This window comes from Kogia breviceps, chromosome 12 (assembly GCF_026419965.1).
Source record: "Kogia breviceps isolate mKogBre1 chromosome 12, mKogBre1 haplotype 1, whole genome shotgun sequence".
In the NCBI taxonomy this organism is placed as follows: domain Eukaryota; kingdom Metazoa; phylum Chordata; class Mammalia; order Artiodactyla; family Physeteridae; genus Kogia; species Kogia breviceps.
The window spans coordinates 96,116,077-96,136,328 of NC_081321.1; the positions used below are offsets into that span (position 1 = coordinate 96,116,077).

At 44.1% G+C, this 20,252-nt stretch overlaps 2 protein-coding genes across 8 annotated transcripts in view; one reads left to right on the forward strand and one right to left on the reverse strand.

Annotated features, from left to right (window-relative positions):
• XRCC6 (X-ray repair cross complementing 6) overlaps positions 1 to 9,544 on the forward strand; it is a 31,725-nt gene extending 22,181 nt beyond the window's left edge. For 4 of the 7 annotated variants that reach the window (XM_067010303.1, XM_059081070.2, XM_067010298.1 and 1 more), the window contains 2 exons: positions 463 to 576; positions 5,114 to 5,533. In XM_067010303.1, coding sequence (XP_066866404.1) covers positions 463 to 576; positions 5,114 to 5,310 — 311 coding nt within the window. In that variant the 3' untranslated portion in view covers positions 5,311 to 5,533. Of the gene's footprint in view, positions 1 to 462; positions 602 to 5,113; positions 5,534 to 8,856 lie in introns of those variants that run through there. The other 3 variants (XM_067010300.1, XM_067010299.1, XM_067010302.1) reach the window with 2 other exon arrangements.
• A 2,477-nt stretch (positions 9,545 to 12,021) lies between these two features.
• Positions 12,022 to 19,975, reverse strand: SNU13 (small nuclear ribonucleoprotein 13). Its single transcript, XM_067010305.1, has 3 exons — positions 19,842 to 19,975; positions 13,910 to 14,030; positions 12,022 to 13,229 (listed from the first exon to the last, which is right to left on the reverse strand). The coding sequence occupies exons 1-3, from the start codon at positions 19,842 to 19,844 to the stop codon at positions 12,967 to 12,969; spliced, it is 387 nt and encodes a 128-aa protein (XP_066866406.1). The 5' UTR covers positions 19,845 to 19,975; the 3' UTR covers positions 12,022 to 12,966.
• Between the last annotated feature and the right edge of the window lie 277 nt (positions 19,976 to 20,252).

The following is a 20,252-nucleotide window of genomic DNA, read 5'->3' on the forward strand; positions in this document are numbered from 1 at the left end:
TTACGACCTCCTTATGCCGCGTGCACTGTAAGCCCTGAGGGTACAGACTCTTGTTTGAATCCACAGGGTCTAGCCCGGTTCTCAACTCTACCGCTTCCCAGCTGTTTGATTTCAGGAAAGTCATTTAACGCCTCTGATTTCCACCCCTGTAAAACGTGAAGACAGGTTTACCTACCCCAGAGATTGTTAGGAGGATTAAATAAAAATAATAAGTTTAAAGCATTCAAGAGAGCGCCTGGTTGTCAGAAGCGCTCATTAAGTACACTTTGTAGCTCGTCAAAAGCTACTTGATAAATGTTAGACTTCTAGCAAATGTATTCATGGCCAGCTCAGCTGCCTTGTGGACCCTCCCCCGTCTCAGCAATTAAGTATTTTCTCCTCCGGTCCCAGTAGAGTTGGACTGGACCGGAAGCCAGGGCTTGTGACTTCACAGGCCACTCTTCTTGTGTTTTTATTTTCTAGTGCCCAAGGTTGAAGTAATGGACAAAAGACTGGGCTCCCTGGTGGATGAGTTTAAGGAACTTGTCTACCCACCAGATTACAATCCTGAGGAAAAAGTTCCCAAGCGAAAACAAAGTAAGGAGCTGGGTGTGGACGTTCAGTGGGTTTTGGGGGGGGTTTTTTGGTTTTGTTTAGCTTTTTTTTTTTTTTTTTTTTTTTGGCCACGCGTGCGGCTTGCAGCATCTTAGTTCACTGACCAGGAATTGAACCCAGGCCCTCAGCAGTGAACTCGTGGAGTCCTAACCACTGGACTGCCAGGGGATTCCCAGTGGGTTATTTTTTGGACCACCAGGTAGTTCCCAGTGGGTTATTTTTTACAGTTGCCTTTATAGTCCTATCACAGAGGATAATGTCCTTTTAGAAATTACTATACAAACCTACATATTTACAAACAACATATTTCAGCACAAATGAAACAATATTCACATTGTTTTCTAGTTTATTTTGTTACTCAGCTATATATGTTGGACAGGTATTGATACCTACATTCACATATCTACCTAATTAAAAAAAAAATAAGGCTACAGAGTACTTCGTTGGATAGATACACACAATTTATCCAACCAGACCTTTACCGATGGATAGATATATTGCAGTGAACAGGAACCACCATTGCGTACTGGTGTGAGCAGTTACACAGCATAAATTCTTAGCAGTGGAATTGCTGGGTCGAGGTGCAGACATTTAAATTCTGATAAGAGTTGCCAGTTAGCCTGTGAAAAAGTGATACAGTTTATACCCTATCCAAGCAGGGATGGGTGTGATTCCCTACTCTCTCACCAAGTGTAGACTTTATATACTTTAAAAATTATATATTCAACAAAAAAGTAATAGAGGGAAAATGTATCCCGTTTTGATTTGCAGTTCTTCAATTATGAGTAAGACGTAGTTTTACTGGCCTTTTTTTTTTTTTTTTTTTTTTTCTGTGAACTCCCAGCTTGGGGCTTTAACCATTTTCCCTACTAGACTGTCCTTTTTCTTACTGCCGGACCCAAAATGTCTTCACCGCGACTCTCACATTTTTCAGTTCAGCACGTTGTGAATTCCTCAGCATTCGGGAATAATTCTGTCTTAGGTTGTAATCCTCTTGGCTGTCGTTGCTCAAGTAAAGCCAAATTTGGGCCTTGCTTGCCCCCGAGACCCAGGAGGAAGTGGAGCTCTGAGACGTTAGGTTTGTGGTCATCACGCTTTCTCCCTTTTGCGTCAGAAGTGATTCCTCCAGTGCCCTGTGTGCTGTCATAACTTTTCACACCTGCGTGAGTGTGATTTATGTATTTATCTCACTCAACCTGCAGGTTCTCATCACCTAGCATGGTGCCTTGGTACTGACAAGGTGCTCTGTAAATGCTTTTTGGTTTGTTTCCAGTTTTATTGATATATAGTTGACATACACCATTGTATAAGTTTAAGGTGTACAACGTAACGGTTTTCTTAAAAATAAATTTATTTATTATTTTTTTTAATTTTTGGCTGCATTGGGTCTTCGTTGCTGCGTGGGCTTTGTCTAGTTGCGGCGAGCAAGGGCTAGTCTTCATTGCTGTGCACGGGCTTCTCATTGCGGTGGCTTCTCTTGTTGCGGAGCACGGACTCTAGGCACGTGGGCTTCAGTAGTTGTGGCATGTGGGCCCAACAGTTGGGGCGCATGGGCTTAGTTGCTCCGCGGCATGTGGGATCTTCCTGGACCAGGGATCGAACCCATGTCCCCTGCGTTGGCAGGCGGATTCTTAACCACTGTGCCACCAGGGAAGTCCCTACAACATAATGATTTGACTCACGTATATCATGAAAAGATGACCACAATAGGTTTAGTGAACATCCAGCATCTCATGTAGATACAACATTAAAGAAATAGAAAAAAAATTTTTTTTCCTTGTAATGAGAACTCTTAGGATTTACTCTCCTAACAATTTTCATTTGTAACATACAGCACTGTTCATTATCTTTATCACGTTGTACATTCCACCCCTAGTACTTCTTTATTCTATAAGTGGAAGTTTGTACCTTTTGACTGCCTTCATCCAGTTCCCCTTGCCCCTACCCCCCACTTCTGGTAACCACAAATCTGATCTCTTTTTCTATGAGTTTGTTTATTTGTTTGTTTGTGAAGTATTATTGATCTCCAACACAGTGTTAGTTTCTGGTACATAGCATAGTGATTCAATATTGCTATACATTTCAAAATGATCACTATGATGAGTCTAGTTGTCATGTGTCACCATACAAAGATGTTACATAATTATTAACTATATTCCCCACAGTTTACGTTTCATTCCTGTGACTCATTTATTTTGTAACCAAAAAAAGCTTATACTTCTTAATCACCCTCACCGATTTCTCTCCCCCCCGCCAGCCCGCCCTGGCATCCACCTGTTTGTTCTCTGTATCTATGACTCTGTTTCTGTTTGGTTATGTTTTTTTCATTTGTTTGCTTTGTAGAGTCCACATATAAGTGAAATCATATCGTTTTTGCCATTCTCTGTCTGACTTATTTCACTTAGTATAATGCACTCTAGGTCCATCCGTGTTGTCACAAATAGAGAGATTTCATTCTTTCTTATGGCTACTATTCCATTGCATATATGTGTACCGCATTTTCTTTATCCATTCATCTATTTATGGGCACTTAGGTTGCATCCATATCTTGGCTGTTGTAAATAATGCTGCAGTGAACATAGGGGAGCATGTATCATTTTAATTAGTGTTTTGTATTTCTTCAAAACAATATCCAGAAGTGGAATTGCTGGCTTGTATGGTAGTTTTGTTTTTAATTTTTGAGGAATCTCCATACTATTTTCCATTAACCAGTTTACATTACCACCAATGGTACATGAGGCTTCCCTTTTCTCCACTCTTCTTTTTTTTTTTTTTTTTTTGGTACGCGGGCCTCTCACTGTTGTGGCCTCTCCCGTTGCGGAGCACAGGCTCCGGACGCGCAGGATCAGCGGCCACGGCTCACGGGCCCAGCCGCTCCGCGGTATGTGGGATCTTCCCCGACCGGGTCACAAACCCATGTCCCCTGCATCGGCAGGCGGACTCTCAACCGCTGCGCCACCAGGGAAGCCCCTCCACTCTTGTTATTCGTTGTCTTTTTGATAATAGCCATTCTGACCGGTGTAAGGATATCTCACTGTGGTTTTGATTTGCATTTCCCTGATGATTAGTGATGTTGAGCTTCTTTTCATGTGCCTGTTGGCCATCTGTATTGTCTTCTTTGGAAAAATGGCCTTTCAGGTCCTCTGCCCATTTTCAGTTGGGTTGTTTGTTTGTTTTGCGGTACACGGGCCTCTCATTGCTGTGGCCTCTCCCGTTGCGGAGCACAGGCTCCGGACGCGCAGGCTCAGCGGCCACGGCTCACGGGCCCAGCCGCTCCGCGGCATGTGGGATCTTCCCGGACCGGGGCACGGACCCCTGTCCCTTGCATCGGCAGACGGACTCTCAACCACTGCGCCACCAGGGAAGCCCTGGGTTGTTTTTTTGATGTTGAGTTGTATGAGTTCTTTGCATGTTTCAGATATTAACCTCTTGTCTGATATATCATTTGCAAATATCTTCTTCCATTCAGTAGGCAACCTTTTTGTTTTGTTGATAGTTTCCTTTGCTGTGTGAAAGCATTTTATTTTATTTTTATTTTTATTTATTTATTTATTTTTTGTGGTAGATGGGCCTCTCACTGTTGTGGCCTTCCCCGTTGCGGAGCACAGGCTCCGGACGCGCAGGCTTAGCAGCCATGGATCACGGGCCTAGCCGCTCTGCAGCATGTGGGATCTTCCCGGACCGGGGCACGAACCCGTGTCCCCTGCATCGGCAGGTGGATTCTCAACCACTGCGCCACCAGGGAAGCCCGCGAAAGCATTTTAGTTTGATATAGTCCCATTTGTTTATTTTTGCTTTTGTTTCCCTTACCTGAGGAGACATATCCAAAAAAATATTGCTAAGACTAGTGTCAAAGTGCATACTGCCTGTGTTTTCGTCTAGAAGTTTTATGGTTTCAGGTCTTAACATTTAATCTTTAATCTATTTTTTTATCTTAAAAAAAATCTTTAATCTATTTTGAGGTTTTTTAAAAATATGGTCTGAGAAAGTTTGATTCTTTTGCACATAGCTGTCCAGTTTTCCCAACACCATTTATTGAAGAGGCTGTCTTTTCCCCATTGTATATTCTTGCTTCCTTTGTCATAGATTTATTACCCATATAAGTGTGGGTTCATTTCTGGGCTCTCCATCTGTTTCATTGACCTATGTGTCTTGTTTTGGGGCCAATATCATACTATTTTGATCCCTGTAGCTTTGTAGTATAGTTTGAAAGTATAAATGCTTTTCAAATGAAGAAAGGAAGGAAGGAATGACTTGCTCACCCAGAGTGATCAGCAGTTTTGGGTAAACTGATAGGACTCACTACTTTTAACTCCCTCCTAGACATGATACATTTTTTTGTGTTAAACTGAAGCTGCCTTATCAAGACACCTGTCTTCCCCATGGTGTTCTAGGTAGGCATCACAGCTTTATGGAAGATGGTTAACTGCAGCCCAGATCATATGAGGGCCCCCGTGCAGTATAGCTGGGGTCCCACTGTTAGCATTTCCAATCACTCTCACCTGACCTGTTTCCCCAGGTGATGAAAATTCTGGAAGTAAAAGGCCCAAGGTGGAGTTATCTGAAGAGGAGCTCAAGGCCCACGTCAGCAAGGGCACACTGGGTAAGCTCACTGTGCCCACACTGAAGGAAGCCTGCAGGGTGTACGGGCTGAAGAGTGGGACGAAGAAGCAGGAGCTGCTGGATGCACTCACCAAGCGCTTCCAGAAGGCCTGACCAGAGACCACACAGCCAGTTACCCTTCCACATTGCAGCCAGGTGGCCTGGTTTTGTTTTTATCAAGTTAAAACATGTTTTTCCTGAGCCAGGAAGAGTCTGCCTGACAGAAGCCAAGGACTTTGTTTATGAGACTTTCTGTTGTCATGGGGACAGCATTGCCATCTCACTTTGCTGTGCCTTACTCTACTGTCTGAATAAAGAGCCCTAACTTTGTACTATATATTGTTCTATAGTATAAAAGAGAAAGATGTGTCTGCCTTGCATCCAAAGATGCCATTGGCTGTTAGCTTAATTTTCTCTCCCACTGGGAAGGCATTTCATCACAATGGAAACAAAATAAATATCAATGAGGGTAGGGAAGAGTGTGACAATTAAGGACAGGTGAACATAGTTTAGGAATGACAAGCCCTAGTAAGGTTATATTCTCCTGATCCTCTGTCCTCCCACCTGTTTTCCTTTAAATGTGTCATATGAAGATCTAAAGATCAGATTTCAAAAGTAATAATGAGGCAACATTTCTAATTCTGGTACCACTTGCTTCATGAGTAAATGGCAACCCCCCTCGTATTTTCTTTCCTTTTTTTTTTTTAATTAATTTGTTTTATTTATTCATTTTTGGCTGTGTTGGGTCTGTTGCTGTGAGCAGGCTTTCTCTAGTTGCAGCGAGCGGGGGCTACTCTTCGTTGTGGTGGGGCCTTCTCATTGCGGTGGCTTCTCTTGTTGCGGAGCATGGGGCTCTAGGTGCGTGGGCTTCAGTAGTTGTAGCACACGGGCTCAGTAGTTGTGGTTCGCGGGCTCCAGAGCGCAGGCTCAGTAACTCCATGGCATGTGGGATCTTCCGGGACCAGGGCTCGAACCCGTGTCCCCTGCATTGGCAGGCGGATTCTTAACCACTGTGCCACCAGGGAAGCCCTGTTGTATTTTCTTAATGTGACATTCAAGTATATGAAGAAGAGATACACATTTTCTGTTGCCCTGAGAGTTTGGGTTGCAGCGTAAGTGAAATGAGTTATTCCTGTTATTTTCAGGGGTGCTGTAGGAAGTTCAAGAAGATATGGAGAGGTTCGATGGGAGAAGGGAAAAAAGAAGAGTCCTAGTGTCAGGAAAAGAGGAAGAGGAGGGGAGTGTCTCTCTTTGTTTTCTTCCCCTTCCCATCCCTCTATCCTCCCTGCCCCTTTCCTGCTCTTTCTGCAGCTATTGCTTTTGAAGAATTAGCCTGAGAGAAGGAAGAAGATGGAAGGGTTTTTATCCCCCGAGGATGGCTTGCAGGTCCTGTGTCTTTCAAAACTAGAATGAGCATCTCATGAGGTTAGTGTTGGAGGGGTCAGATTACTCTTGGAAGAGATTTTTCAGTTTTGGATTCTTTGCTCTGATTTTTATAAGTTTTTTTTTTTAAACTTATTTTTGCTTGTTTTTGTTTGGAAAGGAGATGTTATATTCTTGTTTGGATTTCTTTCCTTATCTGGGGGAGAGGGAAAATAATTCTCCAATTAGAAGAGATGCCTTTGAGGATACAGCAAAATAATGCAAAACCATTTAATGTAGTATGTATTCATTCTTGTTGAGAAATAAGACCATCCCCGTTAAATGAAGCATGCTTGGAAACTCTGGGTTCTAGAGAGAGTTACTAATACCACAGAGGTAGATTAGAATCAGGCTGGTCACCATAAGTAGCAGGGCAAGAATGAGTACTACTGCTGGGCCTTTGTTTTCAAGCCTGGATTTCTTGGCTACCGAGGAGGAAACCTCGCGAGTCCCAGGCTTGTCTGTGCACTCCTGCAGGACCTTACCCAAGTCTAGGCTCCTTCTCCTCTGTTCTCCTGTTTACAAAATGGAGAGAAGGAAAGAGTTCAAGGGTCCAACAAAACACCAGTAATGTGAATGATGTTAGAAAAATAACCACCGAGGTCTGTGATAAAGAGCAACTGTGTGATCTCAGTTTCTCTGTAAATTAATGATGCTTGCCTTCTCTGCTCTTGAGCTCCCCAGGAGAGAAACATGTCCAGACGTAATCTGGTTGGGTTTTTGTAAGCTCACAAGTCAGATTTAGTAAGTTTGCATCTTGATTCCATTCACATACGTACAAGTGACCACCAGCAATGTACCTGGCATTTTCAAGCCTCAGTTTCATCATATTTATAATAAGAATAATAACATGGAATAGGGAAAATAAATGAGGAAACACGTAAATGGGCACAGTGCTCAATAGGCACTAACTCTTATCCTTCTAACTTCTCTGGCTGCAAACACGCTTCGCTCCTGCAGGTGCTGGTGACGCGCGGCCAATGACTGGACGAAACGGCCTGCGCATGCGCGCCGCAGACCTGGCGGCTGGGAGTGGCGTGGGTAGGGAAGGGCAGGGAGGTACATCGGCCTCTGAGCGGCCAGCGGCGGGGGCGGGGCAAGAGCTGGAGACCATGGACGGATGTTTGGCCAAAACTGCACCAAACAAGCATATGCGCATAGGCGCATATGCCTCCTGGCTGAATGCAGAGGAAACAAATGTATTTTTAAAAAATATTTATTTGGTTGCGTTGGGTCTTAGTTGCAGCTTGGGGGCTCCTTAGTTGCAGTTCACCGGCTCCTTAGTTGTGGCATGCGAACTGTTAGTTGAGGCATGCATGTGGGATCTAGTTCCCTGACCAGGGATCAAACCTCAGGACCCTGCACGGGGAGCATGGAGGCTTAACTACTGTGCCCCCAGGGATGTCCCTGTAATGTTTAGTGTTTTTTGTCTTGTTTTGTTTTTTAAATTTTTATTTTTTGGCTGCGTTGGGTCTTCGTTACTGCACGAGGGCTTTCTCTAGTTGCATTAAGCAGGGGCTACTCTTCATTGTGGTGCGCAGGCTTCTCATTGCAGTGGCTTCTCGTGGAGCACAGGCTCTGGGCATGCGGGCTTCAATAGTTGCGGCACACAGGCTCAGTAGTTGTGGCACTCAGTAGTTGTGGCTCGTGGGCCCTAGAGCGCAGGCTCAGTAGCTGTGGCGTACGGGCTTAGTTGCTCCGCAGCATGTGGGATCTTCCCAGACCAGGGCTCGAACCCATGTACCCTGCATTGGCAGGCAGATTCTTAACCACTGTGCCACCAGGGAAGTCCGGTAATGTTTAGATTTAATGTCTTATTAAAAAATTAGAAGAAAAGTAAAGCAGGACCATGAAATCTGGGAGAGATTAGTCACCCACTTCCTCTCCCTCCCCCTCGAACAGAGATTCCAACCTCAAATCCGTTTTGGAGGGAAAGCACACACCTGTTATTCTCGACCAGGAGCTATGATGACCCCAGCCTTTCTGGTTTGAGCCCAAACTATCCCTGAATGTGTAATCTTCATTGCAACTGACTGCCTCATATTTGAAAGCCAGTCCTACCCAGAGTTTACTTCTGGGCACTCAAGCAGCTGGGACCCTCTCACCTGTGGGCCCTGCTAGCACTTCCGGCATTCTTTGTCACCAGAGCAATTTTGACATGGTCATATTTATTGCTGCTGTTTTGACAAGACCGCCTCACCTTTTCATCATCTACCTCCCAACCTCCCAAATACACAGTTGTGTATTGCTGTGTAACAAATTACCCCCAAAACTATTGGCTTGAAAACAACAATAACCACATATTATCTCTCACCATCTTTGTAGATAAGGAATTTGGGAAAGAAGAGGCTGGGTGGTTCTGGCTTGAAGTCAATCATGAGGCTACATTCAAGATGTTGTCCAGGGCTGCTGTCATCTGAAAGCTTGACTGAGGCTGGAGGATCCACTTGCAGGGAGGCTGTATTAATCACGTTTTTTATTTTCTGTATTTTATGTTTTGACATAAGCTGGGGGGCCTTACAAATGGTTGGAGAGACTGCTCCTCCCAGGGCTAGCTAGTTACTAAAGACAGTTAAAAACTTACTTCGGAGCATACCTCTCATGCAAGCCAAGCACCTCCTTTATCTACGTCACACACCAAGCCAGTATTGCCCTTGACTTAAATTATCAGGGCAGGGTACCAGGCAACTAGAGACCACCCTTATAGCCCAAAGCCCACCAGAATTGTTCAAACTAGCCAATCCTAAGCTGTTTACTCTGTCCTGCCTTGCCTTTGCCAAAGAAACCCCAATAAAGGCTGTGGCCGAAGCTTTCCCCTTGCTCCTGCTCCTGCTGCCTGACCAAAACCTGGTGTTTTCCCTGTGGTCCTGCATGGCACACCGGCACCCTTCTTTTGGGAAAAGTAATAAATTCTTCTTTCAGTAGTACCACCTTTTCCATGTCATCACTCAGTGACCTCTATAAATTAAAATCCCTCAAGTACAAATGAGACAGACTCATTTCCTACAGCTGGCAGCTGGTGCTGACTTTTGGCTAGAGGCCTCAAGGCACTTCCCACAGGCTGCTTAGAAGTCTTTATAACATGGCTATGATTTCTGTCATAGTCAGTGATCCAAAGACATGAAGGCAGAAGCTGCAATGTCTTTTATAGAAACTTGAAAAGTCACATGTCATTCCATAGTACTTAGTCCTGCAGCTAGATCAGCTCTGAGTTGGTGTAGGCTGGTCTCAGAGCATTCACACAGAAGGGCATGAATTCTGGGGGGTGGCTGTGTGTGTCACTGGGGACCACTTTGGAGGCTGGCTGCCACAGGGTAGCATGGAAAATACTGACTTGCTACCTAAACATTTTTTTCCTTCAGAAAACAAGCAATTATACCCCCCCTCTCCCTCAAGCAGATATTATCTGCTAAAGCACATTCCTGACTTTTCAAAATGTCACTTAGCGGACACTGGGAAGAGGGACCCAGGGATACTAAGCGTCTAGAACGAGCTCCTCTCCCTCCCTTCCTCGTCACATCAGTTTGGGATTAAAGATAATGGAAATGCATTGTTTAGTACTTAAGAATACTACGAATGAATAACCTCTTTAACAAGACCATTGCTGTTAATGTAAAAATATTCCTTAATCATAGATCCTCTTGAGAAAACGGTTTAAGGAAACTTATTCTAAAACAGAAATTCCTAACCAGTGTTTGAGGTCAGAGGACCCTTTGAGGTCTAATGGATTCTCTCTCCAAAATAAAATGTTTACACACAAAAATTTGCAACCTACTTCATAGGTGGCTGAATGGAAATTACTAGATTTCCTTCTTGCTTGCATGTCTAGGCTTTAGGAATTATTCATTCTACACTTTTGGAGCATCAGTGTTAGGGCACTGCTGCAGGTGCTAGGGGATCACAGTCACACAAGTTCCTAACGAGGGCAATAATCAGAAAACCACCTCAGATATTAGCTAAGGACAAGTTAAAAAACAGAATGTTACAGTGCTAGGGGTAAAGGAAACATGAGATGAGGTAGCTAGGAAAGGCCCTTAAAAAGTGGTACTTGAATTAAGACTAGCATGAGGAGAAAGCCACTAGTGCAGTAAAGGTATACCAAGTACAAAGAATCTGAGAAACAGATTTGAAGTGCTCAAGAAACCAAATATGAAACACTGAGCAAAGATAGAACATGGCAGAGAGGCAGACACAAGACACATAGCAGAGCCAGTAGGAACAGGGAAAAGAGCCCTGTAGTTTTTTCGGGTGATCACAAATCGATGCCCTGTCCTTTGAAGGCTCACGATGAAGCTGTGGGAACTGAGTTAACACTCCAGATGGACCCTAGAGATGAAGATCCCAGGAGCCCTGCCCCCCCACCCCCCGTTTCTCAGGGTTCTGGTGGGTATGCCCTAGTTTCCATCTAAGTGGAGGTTGGATTACCTTTTTTATTTTCTTCTGGCCATGCCCCATGGCTTGTGGGATCCTACTTCCCTGACCAGGGATCGAACCTGGGCCCTTGGCAGTGAAAGCTCAGAGTCCTAAGCACTGGACCACCAGGGAATTCCTGAGGTTGGATTACCTGATCTCCCTCCACCCCCAAATTACTTCAGTCTTTTAGAGTATGATTGTAAAGACACATATACAACAAAAGAAAGTAAGTACTACCTCAGACCCCACCATCCAGATAGAAGACTGCTTGGGGTGGGAGTGGGGGGGTATATAAACACTGGAGTGAGCTGGGGGAGAGGACGAGCTCAGTAGGTACAGAACAGGCCTTAGCATGACAGGGTGATTTTAGGTTCCCTAGGAACCCACTGCCGGAGTGGTCACACTGGCCCAAGCTGGCCAAGAGTAAACTAAATGTAATCCATTCTCATTAATATGACCATTATGGTATCCAGTTGTCTGTACTTTGGAAGAAAATTTCTCAAGGTAGAGGAGGTATCAGGCTCTCATGGTACTTGAAGATAGGAAGGAAGTAATGAGGCAGGTGAGGCGGCAGCAGCTTCAGTCAGCAATACCAATCCCCCCCACTCTCTAGCACGTGTGGAGGGCTACTAGGAGCCCTAGTCCTGCAACAGTGATTCTCAACCAGGGGTGACTTTGCCACCAGGGAACATTTGGCAATGTCTGGGGAGAGGGGGACGATTGCTAGTGACATCTAGTGGGTAAAGGCCAGGGAGGCTGTTAAACATTCTACAACATCCAGGGCAGCTGAGGTTGAGAAATACTGCTCTAGAGTGACAGCAACACCAATGACTGAACAAGACATTTTGAACTACCAGAAATCATCTGGTGGAGGTAATGGCTTCTCTACACCTTCCTGGTGAAAAGTTCAAGAAACTAGTAACCATGCTAATGCTTCACTCAAGTATTAGCTGGACTCCTAACAGGAATCACACTTTCTTTAAGCTGGAGTACGAATATATGTGTTCTTTATTAGGGTGTTCACAAGAGTGACACGTTAGCACTGTCCTTCCGATGTGACAGAGAATACATACATCTGACCCACATCATGGCAGGAAACAGGCAGGGGTGAGGGCTCTCAGAGCTGGTACCAAGCGTCTACTGAAGAAATCTCCATTCACCAAAGCAAGGATGTTCCCCTGAATTCCATCATCTCTGCTGCAGCTTCCAGTTCTCCATGACTGGCCCAGAATCCTCCATTCCAGAACCTCCTGCCACACCTTCAAGACCTAGGTCAACTGTCCCACGTCTCACTCACCAAGGCGCCTCTGGAATTTTGCAGCGTATCTCTTTGGTATGTTGCTGCCCTGCCACCCTCAGAGGCATAGGTGGGAGTTGGGGGGAAATATATTACCAAAAGCAAACAGCAGGGGTACATCAGAAATGGACTCTTGGGACATACACCCAACCACCTCACAGAATACATGCTTCCTCCCCAAATGATAAATAATTCCCTAGAGAGCAACGGAAACCCCTTGATTATTCAAATATGATCCTGTATGCTGGGCACAAGGGATACAAAGTGGACAGTGTTTACTTCCATCATGCCCTGCAGAGCAGGAAGTTGGCACCTGAAAGCTGGAACCAAATCTCTACCTTGGCTCTTCCCTGCCTTTGAATGGTGTCAGCCACCCTGCTTCCACCTGCTCTGGGCATGCATTTTCCAAAACTAGGATGGCAGAGAGAGAGTGGAAGTGGAGATTACAGGAGCGGCTGGGGAGGAGATGACAACCTAAAAACAAGACAAAAACAATACAAAAATACAAAAACCAAATTGAGTACTACAATATTTTATAACAATAGAAGGTAGCTGGAAATACTATATGCTAACAGACAAATGATACATAACCCCTGGCGTAGGAGTCAGCAGCAGGGAGTGTGGCAGAGGCCACCTGTTTAGACTAAGAGCCTTTCAATGGACTGTTGGATGGATTGGATCTGCTGCTTCAGTTGTGAGCCTTCTTTGATGGTGACAGAACAGGCGATGACAGGCCTGGAGACCCCACAGGCTCGCCCCAGGGCCTGCTTGGAGCGCACAAACACGTAGGGCACATTCTTGTCCTCACACAGCAGTGGGAGGTGCAGGATGATCTCCAGGGGCTCGGCGTCTGCAGCCATCACAATGAACTCAGAGATGCCTCTGTTGAGGGTTTTGGTGGCTGTAGAGAGAAGAACATGAGGCCAATAGGTGATATGGGGTTGGGGAAGGGAAGCCACAACAAAGCAATTTCCAGGAAAAGAAACAGGTACAAGAAAACTGGGCAAAACTTCCAGGACTAAGCAATTCTGTGCCCCATAGTGGCCTTGGGAAGTGATAGGGAGCCAAGCACCAATTACTCATCGCCAATGCCCTTCTCAAACCCTACATCAAACCCATCAATCCTGTCCAAACACATCCTAAATCAGAGCCCTTCTTTCCTGTCCTCTGCTACCACACTCACCTAAGTCACCACCACCCGTTGCCTGGTTGACTCGAACAGCTTTCACACAACCTCCACCAGCACGAAGCAGTGCAATGCAGCACTTCTCAAACTCTGTGATCAAGGATCAGGGTTTTACCATCCCAATCTGCCACAGGCTATACTTCTGGAAAGCTCACACCACATGCAACTCACCGAGCAAGTTCAATGCACCACAGCGTTGTTCAAATGCTTACTCCTGCCTGCTTATCTCTGTGAGCCAGTGCTAGCCCACGGACCACACTCTGCTGCTCTTAGGTCCTCGTGTTGGACCTAATCAAGAGCATCCAGCCCTCTTTCCATACTGGAAATCTAGTCCAGAGACCCCAGACAAGGACAGTGCCTTTAGCACTCTTCCTGGAGCACTCTGGTTGCCTTACCCTCATTGGCTCCTTTTCGAAGCTGCTTGTAGTTACATGACTGCTGAACGAGGTCCAATAGTTTCTTGGTGAGGTGGGCATCTGCAAGAGGGTAGGCCTTCGGGTTTACATCAGCCTCAGTCTATGGGGGGGAATCAAAGCATGAGTCAAACTGACCTATAAGTTGTTCCAGACAAGTCACAAAATACTTTAATCAACAACTGAGAGAGACAAAGGTCAGCTTCCCTGCTCCCCCCTCCCCCAAACACACACATTTAATAACTGACACTGGCCTGCCCACTCTCAACTTAGAAAAATGAAAATATTAGGCTCAAGAAAAAAAAATTAGTAATTACATAATCCAATAATATATACTAAAGCTTATGTATTTTTGTCTCTTTAGCCTAATGCTTGCTAATATTATTGCAAATGGATTATTACAGGCTTCCATGGCTCAGTACCCATTTCAGTCACATGGGGTAATCTCTAAATTTGGATTTCCATATTCCACCCTGAATTTACTAAATCTAAACTAAGGTATAATTTATAGAAACCTAGCACAAAGTTCCCTCTATTCCCTTCAATATTTGAATCTTCTTCTGTTTTCAGTAAGAATCCCGGTTTCCAAAACATCAAAATATTTTCTCATTTATTTTACCCTACAATTCATATAAAATTGTTTCAGAATTGCTATACCAATACTACCTCCACCAACTATAAACCCACCAAGGTCAATATTTCTTTTTATTCTTAGAATATATCTGACTAAGGCCGTCCAGGGTATTATATTCAAAAGTTACTCAAATTATCTTTTTCCTGTGGTTATCAATTTGATATACAATTAGGGCTCCTTCGTATTTAGTTTGCTTTTTAAAAAAATTCTTAAAAATATATAAAACATCTACATGGTTCCAAAGTCAGTGGAAACTGGTAGAGGTAAACTGTACAGCATTTATCCTGCCTTTCTTACACAGACTGTGTTACTAGGTAACCAAATAGCAGAGGATAAGTTTCTCCGGTATTTCACCTAATAAAGAAAGAATGATACAATTAAATAGCACCATCTTGCAACCCATACTAATTTAATCCAAATTAATGGATCCAGACGTTGATTTTAATAGCTACCAACATCACAAAAAATACCATGTGACCACTGCCCCTCTTAACAAAACATCTGTGATCAAGCTGTCTTGGGGTGGGGGTGTGTGTGGGCGGAGAGCTAAGAAAAAATCTGATCCAGCCTTTGATTCTTTTCTTTTTTTGGTCGCACCGCAGGGCATTCGGGATCTTAGTTCCCCGACCAGGGATCGAACCCACGCCCCCTGCAGTGGAAGCTGTGGAGCCTTTTTTTTTTTTTTAAAGCAACCCTAGGGGTTGAGCTATTCTTTTGTATTTTATTGACTGACTGATTGATTGACTGGCTGGCTGGCTGGCTGGCTGCGTTGGGTCTTCGTTGCTGCGCGCAGGCTTTCTCTAGTTGCAGGGAGCGAGGGCTGCTCTTCGTTGTGGTGCGAAGGCTTCTCATTGCGGTGGCTTCTCTTGTTTTGGAGCACAGGCTCTAGGGACGCAGGCTTCAGTAGTTGTGGCACATGGGCTTCAGTAACTGTGGCTCACGGGCTCAAAAGCGCAGGCTCAGTAGTTGTGGCACGCGGGCTTAATTGCTCCGCGGCATGTGGGACCTTCCCGGACCAGGTCTCGAACCCATGTCCCCTGCATTGGCAGGCGGATTCTTCTTCTTCTTTTTTTTTTTTCCCGGTACGCGGGCCTCTCACTGTTGTGGCCTCTCCCGTTGCGGAGCACAGGTTCCGGACGCGCAGGCTCAGCGGCCATGGCTCACGGGCCCAGCCACTCTGCGGCATGAGGGATCTTCCCGGACCGGGGCACGAACCCGCGTCCCCTGCATCGCCAGGCGGACTCTCAACCACTGCGCCACCAGGGAAGCCCCAAGGCAGGCGGATTCCTAAGCACTGCGCCACCAGGGAAGCCCAGCTGTGGAGGAGTCTTAACCACTAGATCACCAGGGAAGTCCCAGCCTTTGATTCTAATACTAGATATTTGATATTAAGGAATTATTAAATTTGGGGGTATTGTAGTGGCATTGCAGTTGTTGAAAATCCTTATTTTATAGTCACATACTGTAATACGTATGGTTAAAATGCTACCTCAATTGATCCGTTTCAAAATAACACATGTAGGGAACAAATTGGGTGGTGCCTGGCCTATTCCATTCCTTCTACCCCATCTTCACCTCTCAACTTTAACCATTTTTATTAATTTCTCATTTGTTTTCCCTGTGATTCTTTTTACAAATATATATTTTATTATAGACATAACCCGGGTGTAGCCCACGTTACCATTCCTGAGCACCGAGCAGTTCGCCCGCAGCGGTGCTGTCTAACCCTGGGTTTGGAGGCTGGACCGCGGCACGTAGCCGCGGTACCGCGGTTCTAGGTGGTGACCCAAGGGTGATGGCCCAGTGGGAACACTCACCATTGAGTCCGCCTCGGCGGTCTCCTGCCTGATGCCGCAAAGACAAAGAAATGACCCACCCCCAGAGGAGCAGGAAATGACGTCAGGGGAAGTGGCGTCAATAACCTGATTGCACCAAGAAGCCTGTTCCCTAATAACAACACATCACACTGGGTGAATTTGTCATGGTCCCAGGGTGGTGAGGAATTAGACAAGGGCTGGAGGAGACCTCTAATTATTTGCTCTCTTCATACATTCTAGAATCAGCTTTTCCAAGGTGTACAAAAAAAGCCTGCTGGGACTGATTTGTAGATTTGAAGTAATCCCAATTAGGATAAGACACCTTTAGGATACAGAATCTGTCGACCCATTTAAACATATATATCCACCTTTAGTGCTTTTAAATAAAGCTTTGTAATTTCTCCAAAAGTTTTAATCTTTTAGACTTACTCTTAAGATATTTCAGCTTAAGAAAATTCACTCTATTCCGTAGTATACTAAGAATTTCTTCTGTTATAAATAAATTGATGTTGAATTGTCATGTTTTTGTACTGAGTTGGATGAATTAGACTTTTCTCCTTTATTTTAAAAGTTTTTCTAATGTTAAACCACTTTTACACTACCGAGATAAAACCAATTTTAAGATTTTCTTATGATGGTTGCACAATTCTGTAAATATAAGAAAACCCCCTGAGTTATACATTTTTTTCTACTACCACCTTGTTTTGGTTTTGTTTTTTAAAATTAATGTATAATTGACCACAATATTGTGTTAGTTCCAGGTGCAAAACACAACTCTATTATTTGATATTTCTATACATTACAAAATGATTACCATTGAGTTATACACTTTTAGAGTGGAACTTTATGGTATGCAAATTATCTCAATAAAGCTATTTTTTAAAGTAGGTGTAAAGTTTTTTCATGTCAAAAAACTTTAGTTTTTCTTATTGAGTTATAATTAACATACGGTATATTAACTTAGTTTCTTTACTATTATTCAGTCATCCTATTTCTACTTGAATTGGTTTTGATTCTATTTTTTCAGGTATTTGTTCATTTCATCTAAATTTCTATATTTATAGATATCACATTGTTCATAATATCCTTTCTTTTCAATGTTTGCAAATTATGTCTCCTTCAAGTTTATTACTCCTTATTTATAACTTTTTGCTTATTTTCTTGATTAATCGCACCAGAAGGGACTTTTCATGTTATTTCTCCCTCACCCAGCATTTTAGGTTCCAGTACTTCATTTGTACCCTACGTACTCTCACATTTGGTATTTTCATTATTGTTCAGTTGTTTTCAAATTTCCCTTATATATTTTCAATCTGACCCACGAGTTCTTTGTATCTTCTTTCCAAACACTTTGTTTCTGATTTCTAAGTCATTCCCCGAGTTCTTTATAGCTTCTTTCCAAACACTTTGTTTCTGATTTCTAAGTCTTGTATTTTGGTTGGGAGACCATGGTCTATTTTATTATCAATCTTTTAAGATTTGTTTAACTTGCTTTATGACCCAGTAGGTGGCCAATTTTCATAAATGTTCTCTGCTTGAGAAATGTCTTCTATAATTGATGGGTAAAGTATTCACTGGTTTCACTGCGACCACTAGAAAGTATTCACTGGTTTCACTGCGACCACTAGATCAAGTTTATTCATAGTGCTGTTCAAATCTTCTATTTCCACACTTATGTTTTGGCTTCACGATCAATTAAATGCTATATAATTGCATATTTGTCTATTTCTTCTTATAATTATGTCATTTTCATTTTACTTGTACCTTATTTTTTAGCCACTATCTTTACCGATATTTTTTCCCATTCTTTTTAATTCAACCTGTCTTTTAACTGAAGCATTTAGTCCCTTCCTATATTTATTTAAGTATTGATATATTGGGTCCAAATCTCCCTTCTTTTGTGCCTTCTATTTGTCCCACCTGTTCGGTTTCCTTTTCTCTCTTTCCTTCCTTTGAGTTTTTTCTCCCCTCTAGTGATTTGGAGTTATTTATCTGTATTCTTTTGGTGGCTATCTGAGAAATCACAACTTATGTCAAAGTCTAATGCGCATCAATAATTTCACCCTACTCTTAAACAATAAAGGTTCCAGCAACACTTTTATTCCTATCACTCCTAATAAATATACTTTTTAAAATGCCAGATATTTTTATTGCAGTTTCCAATAGCCCATCTCTGGAAATTAGGATTCTCAACTCTTAATAAACATAAAATGCACAAAAGGGGAGACTTCAGGAGATCCAACACGATCAGAGAAGAGTCACTTTATTGGTTTAATAAAAGTCAACAACAACAAAAATTCCACTCAACTTTAAAACCAAACCACCTTATAAACAGCAACTGAAATTTGCTGTGTGTATTTATTCACCTTTTAATTTTTCCAAGGGCTAATTGAATGAATGAATGAATGAAATCTTACTGCAAGGCAACTGTAACCCGTAGCTTGATGCGTTTGATTTCCCCATACACCAGACAGCCAAAACCTGCAAGGTTTTGATTTAATAACAAATAGTGCATGCTCACTCTCTCCATACCAAGCGTTAGGTCTATTAAATGCATTTAAACTGTGACCAACTGATTCCAAAACTTTTCACGGCACTGCGAAAGATGAGCACTCGTTTAGAAGCTTGAAATTCTAGGCTCAGCCACGTACTAGCTTCAAAATGGGGGCGGGGCGGGCAGTAGGGGAGATACCCGTGGGATCCAAAATCCGTTAAAAGGATTAAACCTCGTTACGGAAATCAGTGTTTTGTAAACTCTTCCCTCCTTACTAAGTGCCCACCAAAACCAGCTACCAGGGCACAAGATCTGACTAAAAAGTTGGAGACCACCAAGAGTTTTAGAGAAGCCGCACGTGGTGCTACCAGCACTTCTGATTTCAGAGGCTACCGCCTCGCAGGAAGAGTCTTTCCTGCATTCCAGGCTGGGGTTCACTCCACGTTCCCCACAGCCCCCAAACGCCAAAGACCACTTTAATCCCTGGCACATGTAACTCGCGGCAGGCACTAGGCGCGCAGACCCATGGAGAGCTCCCTCTCCTGAACATCAGCAATGAGGAAAGCGGGGTAGGGGAGGGCTGATCCAAATCCAGGGCTCCACCCCATACTCTAGCGATCCCCCCAAAAGAAAAATAAAACTGATGGAGCCAAGTTTCCCCATCCATCCAGCTTTCGACTCTCTCCTACGTGGGTTTGGCTCTTTCTCCCAGGTTGGGCCATGCCCCCTCTGCTCACCGGATGCTTTCGGCCAGAAGCACGAACTGCGGAATGAAGCCCCAGCACAGCACCTGAGACCCTGAGGCCTCTAGACTTCTAACCTCGGGCCAGGAGAGAAAGCCCTTGGCGCTACGCGGCCGCCCGAGCCGGGAGAACGAGACGGCGCACGTTCTAAGCCCCCAACAAGCTAATGAGAGAACGCAATCCCGTCTCCCACTTCCCAGCCCTTCAGCCAGGAGCACGCACTCACCATGGCTCCGGTTCCGCGGTATCGTCACGCCTCAAGGAGCAAAGACGACGTCAGAGATGCAGCCCACACCGCTGAAGCTAGACGCAGGGTAGAAGTGGAAATGGCAGCGTGCGGCAGGAAGCGGAAGTGGCGTCACCAAGAGGCGGGCGGGTCACGCCCCTTAAAGGCACCAGCGGGGAATGACGCCAGTTTTGGGCGAGGGACCGTATTTTGCTGTTTTTGCTGTTATTCTACCATAAATTATTGGCCGAAACAGTGAGTCAAACATTCAAAAAATAACACACCAAAACAAAGGTTTTCAAGGGTGTCCTCATTCCATTGGTAGTTTATCTTTTAGCACATTTTTGTGCTTTTAAAATCATCTTTTTGACTCTGCACTGGTAAAGGAATGGTATGGAGACAATGATAGGT